General features: G+C 60.7%; 1 protein-coding gene across 1 annotated transcript; it reads right to left on the reverse strand.

Moving 5' to 3' along the window:
* Nucleotides 1-175: 175 nt before the first annotated feature.
* Nucleotides 176-2784, reverse strand: GALR2 (galanin receptor 2). Its single transcript, XM_036342202.1, is given in 3 exon segments — nucleotides 176-804; nucleotides 807-988; nucleotides 2195-2784. Coding segments are annotated over 3 exon segments (1149 nt in total). The 5' UTR covers nucleotides 2563-2784; the 3' UTR covers nucleotides 176-205.
* Nucleotides 2785-5336: the final 2552 nt, after the last annotated feature.

Consider the following 5336-nt stretch of genomic DNA (forward strand, 5'->3'; position numbering starts at 1 on the left):
TTTCTAGGCCGAGTTTCAGCTCCGCTGTCCTGAGCGCGCGCACTCGCACCCCATCAGCCCAAGTTCCCCTGTGAAGTCCCAGAGATCTCACCGCAGACCCTCAAGACACGGCACGTGAAACGGTTTGCGCATTTTATTAACAGACGAAACCATCCACCATCCCCCCGACCTCCGACTCCAGTCCTTTCCCACACGAGCGTCCCCGCTAAGTCTCATTAACTGTCAGGCTGCCGTGGGGGACCTTTTGGTCCCGCCAGGACGGACCCGGGGCCTGGCACGAGGCCGGGACCCCGGGAGGCGCCGGCGCAGGGGCGGACGGCCCGGCGGCCTCGCTCACGTGCGTCAGGTCCGTGGACTCGCGCTCCAGCACGCTGCCCCCGCGGGGACCCGGCGCCCCCACGCGCCGGCGGCCCGAGGTCCGGCGCGGGGCGCGGCGCAGCAGGCCGGCGCAGACCTGGCGGAACCCCTTGCGGAAGTGCTTGGAGACCAGCGCGTAGACGATGGGGTTGACGCAGGAGTTGGCGTAGGAGACCAGGTGCGAGAGGATGCGCAGCGCGTAGGTGGCGCGCGTGAGGGGAAAGCGGCCGAACCACACGCAGAGGAGGAGCGCGTGGTGGGGCAGCCAGCAGAGGCCGAAGAGCGCGGCCACCACGACGATCATGCGCGTCACCTTGCGCTTGGCGCGCCGGGCGCCCGAGCCCGCAGCCCCGGGGTCGACCGCGCGCCACAGGGAGCGCAGCGTGCGCGCGTAGGTCAGGCCGAGCACCAGCAAGGGCAGCAGGTAGCTGAAGACGAAGGTGCAGAGCGTCGGGGCGCGCTCCACGCCGGGTGGCACACGGTCAGGTTGGCCAGCCTCGACTGGCGGTAGTAACTCAGGTAGGGCCCCGAGAAGAGCAACGACAGCCCCCAGATGAGCCCGATGGCCCCCAGCGCGTTGCGAGGCGTGCGCAGTTCGCGGGAGCGCAGCGGGTAGCGGATGGCCAGATACCTGCGGGTCAGCGGGGAGGGGAGATGTCAGCCGAGCGAGCGGATTTGCGCCTTCAGCCCAGGACCTTTGCACCTCGGGCCCTACACCCGCTCTCCAGGACGGTCCTCAGTGCACGGTCACAGCGCACACCCACCCAGGGCGACCCAGCAGCAGGAAAGGCGCACGTAGAGGCCACTCGTCTGCTCTCTCCGGGGCTACTACCCGGGTGGAGTCGGAACCGGCTGGGGGGCACCGGGAGGCTGCTACCCACCAGGGACGATGCCCGGAGAGGTGGGCGCAGGCAGGCGCCTGAGGAGACAGCCTGGGAAGTCAGGTGAGCAATCTCCTTCGGGAAGCGGACGCGCCTTGGGCCGCACCAGCGCTCCGGAACCGACACTCCGCGCTCAGTGGAACTGGGAGGCGCGCGTGGAACTGGGAGGCGCGTGTGGAACTGGGAGGCGCGTGTGGACCTGGGAGGCGCGTGTGGACGGCGGGCTCACCTCGCTCCTTTCCCAGGGGAGAGGGGCAGCGCGTGGGGACCAAGGGGAGCGGGGAGAGACCGTGGTCAGACCCGCCTTTCCTCCCCAGGTGTCCTCCACGCTCTGGCTTAGGGGGCGGGCGAGTTCTGCGCGTTCCTCTCCCTGCCCTTGACCTGGGCCTGGAGGTGGGGTGCAGAAGGGGTGGGACCAAGCCAGGGGACCTCGGGCGTGGCATGGGCCCCCACGAAGGACCCAAATTCCCAAGTCCGTGCCAGAGTCCAGGGCGTCGAGCAAACCGTGGCTTCGAGGCTGAGTTTGACGCCATGAGCGCTGACTTCCCGCACACAAGTACTGGATGGGCGACTCTGAACCCCGCGACCTCCCTCGTCTCTGCAGTGGGCACAGTCACCCCGCCCAACCCAATCTCACGGGTCATTGAGCCTCAAGCAAGACCAAGCTCGGGAAAAACGCGTTGTACCCCAAACGCTGCGCTATGCTGGCTGCCGGTGGCGCTGGAGAGCTGAGGTCTCCAGGCTGCAGCGCCAAGGGCGCAGCTGATAGGGGGACACTGCAGCCCCCCACCTCCCCTAATTACTCCTCTCTCGCCAGCACGCCTGCCTGCCTGTCTTTCCCTCCCTCCCGGCTCCTCTGAGTGGTGGAGCCCTTTTCTACTCTCTGTCCCTTTCCTTGACCCTCGAGTCCCGCCCCTGCGCAGTGGCCGGCCCTGCGGGGCCAGGGGCGCGCTGACCTGTCCAGCGAGACGGCGGCCAGCGTGAAGCTGCTGGCGTGCATGGTGAGGAAGATGAGGAAGTGCACGGCCTTGCAGAGCAGGGAGCCGAACACCCAGCCGTCCAGGGTGTAGATGGTGGCCTGGAAGGGCACGCAGCACACGATGAAGCTCAGGTCGGCCACGCCCAGGTTGAGGATGAACAGGTTGGTGGTGCTGACCGCCCGGCCGCTGCGGAGCAGCACGGCCAGCACCAGGCTGTTGCCCACGGTGCCCACGAGGAAGATGAGCGCGAAGAGCGTGGGCACGATGACCGCCTCGGGCTGCCAGCTGCCCCCGCCGCCCGCCTGGCCCGCGTCCTCGGCCCCAGGGCCCCCCGAGTCATTCATGGTGCGGCCGAACCCGAGGCTCCCCGGGCGCCCGCAGCCGTCTGAGTCTGGGCGAGCGCAGCTTCGGCGGCTCCCTCCCGGGGCTGCAGGCGAGTGAGCTTCGCCGCGGCTGGAGCCGGAGCCAGGGGCGCGGGACCAGGGGGAGGAGCGAGCCGGACGGGGTGGGATGCCCCCAGGGCTGCCGGTGGCCCTGGCGGGTCCTGCGGAGGCACCGGCAGCCCAGCCCCGGGGCGCAGGGCCCTCTGGCGTCCTCGGGGTCCGGGCTGTGCCGGGCTGAGCGGCGAACTGACCTCCCCGCAAACACTGGAGGGAGGGCGTGTGTGTGTGTGTGTATGTGTGTGTGTGTGTGTGTGTGTGGCGCTGCCGGGACCTGTGTGCGCGGCGCCTGTGCTTCCCTGGAGCCTGGTGGGGGCGCCGAACCTCCCCGCACTGGGGGCTCCTCTGAAGAGGGGGTGGTGGGGAGGTGACAAGGGGGGGAGGCAGATGGGGGGCCCCCGCGTTTCCGGAGTTGGCGCGTGGGACTGCCCTGCGGGGTACTCCACGCCTCTTCCCACCGACCCTCACCGAGAGCTCAGAGGCCCCACCGAGCCCCCGGTGGGGATGAGGGATCTGCTTATTGAACGTTTCTCCCTCCACTTCAATCCCAAAACAGGGTTTACTGAGCATCTCCTGTGTGTCAGCCTCCGTCCTGGCGTGATACCTCGGTGTCCTCAGCTGGAAAATGGGAAAATGCCCTTGAAGAGGGCTCTGGTGAGAATGAGATGTGTCTGAGAGGCCGCAGCCAGTGGTTGAATCTGAATGGATCAGATTCTTCTCTTTCTTCTGACCCCAGTCAGGCATCCAAACAGGGAAAACAATATAAAGTAGCAGAGCTGGCCCGTGTGGCACACTGGTTGAGCATCAACCTATGAACCAGGAAGTCACAGTTCTATTCCTGGTCAAGGCACATGCCTGGGTTGCAGCGGCTGATCCCCAGTGGGGGGCATGCAGGAGGCAGCCATTCAATGATTCTTTCTCATCAATGATGTTTCTCTCTCTCCCTTTCTCTCAGAAATCAATAAAAATATATTTAAATAAATATATAAAGTAGCAGATTCCATGTACCAGCAGCCTTTGCCCAGATGGCTAGGAGGGCGTTTAAGCTGCAATAAAACTTAGATGTTTGTTTTTAATTTTGACATATCAGTCATCAAGAATTTGTGACATGGAGCTATTACTGTTTCTATAGAATTCAGCCCCCCCCCCCCCCGCCCCGCTTCTCTGGGTGTGAAAAGCACCACCTCCCACCTCTGTAGCTTGATCTCTGCTTCTCCTTCCCCTGTCCTGTTCGTTGGCTCTCAGTCAAGACCATTCTTTTCCCTCTTCCCTCCAGCCCCCAGGATCTCAGCCTCAGGAACCCAGCTACCTGTTCCTGTGGGTAGGAAATCCTTATTCACATTGCTGCTCTGCCTGCCTTTTGATTGAATAGGAAAATAATAACAGTTCGTGTTTATGAGATGCTTGTCATTCATTTATTCAGTATTTATTAAGCACCTACTCCACTCCAGGCACTGTTCTGGGTCCTTGGGATCTACCAGTGAGTTCTGCAAAGACCAAGGCCTTCCGTGAGCATCCTTTCTAGCAGGCGAGATGCACAATACACAACTCAAGTCAATTATTAATGTAGTCCAAGTTGATAAGTATTTGCAGGCAAAGTAGATTAGGATAAGAGAATTTGGGAGTACAGGGGTGGTGGTAATGGTGACATCTAAAATGGAGTAGTCAGGCAGACCTCATTAGGAAGGTGACATCTGAGTAAAGATTTGAACGAGTAAAGCCCAGGTGGCTCAGTGGTTGAGCGTGGTCCTATGAATCAGGAGGTCACGGTGCAATTCCCAGTCAGGGCACATGCCCAGGTTGTGGGCTCGATCCCCAGTGTGGAGCATGCAGGAGGCAGCCGATCAATGATTGTCTCCCATCAATGATGTTTCTATCTCTCCCTCTTCCTTCCTCTGAAATCAGTAAAATATATATATATATATATATATATATATATATATATATATATATAGCGAACAAAGTGAGGGAGCTAGATCAGTAGATGTCTAGGAGAAGAGCATTCCGGATGGACAGCCAGTGCCGGCCCTGCAGCAGGCACTGGCCTGGGTCCCTAAACAAGGAGGCTGGTGTGACTGTGCTGAATGGACTGGAAGGAGATTGGCGGGAGAGGAGGTAAGAGGCATAGCATGCAGGGCCCTTTTCCATTGTAAGGACGGTTGCTTGTAGCTCTAGTCTGAGAAAAATGAGGCGCCACTGCAAAGTTTTGACTAACCCAATCTGACTTACTTTAAAAAAATTTTTTATTGAAATATATTTCACAGACCATGCAATTTACCCATTTAAAGTCTTTGTTTGTTTTTAATTGTATACAGAATCGTACAACCGCCACAATCCATTTTGGAACATTTTCTTTCCTCCCCCGACAAACCTCTACCCTTGTCGCCATTAGTCTCCAATCTCCACCCCCACTCTCAGCCGGAGGCCACCCCTACTTTCTGTCTCTATAGAATTGCCTATTCTGGACACTGCATGTGAATGGACCTCTACAATAGACAGCCTTCTGCGTGGCTTCTCTCAGTGAGCATCATATTGTAAAGACTCGTCCGAGCCCACCCCAGAGGCTCCAACAAGTGGCTGCCTCCTGGGGGCCGGGAGGGCGAGGGGAGTCCGCCGCTATCCCATCAGCCTCTGCCTGGCAGGGCCCGCTCTCTCCCGCCGCGGTCGTCTCGCCTCCT

This window comes from Myotis myotis, unplaced genomic scaffold (genome assembly GCF_014108235.1).
Source record: "Myotis myotis isolate mMyoMyo1 unplaced genomic scaffold, mMyoMyo1.p scaffold_m19_p_17, whole genome shotgun sequence".
In the NCBI taxonomy this organism is placed as follows: domain Eukaryota; kingdom Metazoa; phylum Chordata; class Mammalia; order Chiroptera; family Vespertilionidae; genus Myotis; species Myotis myotis.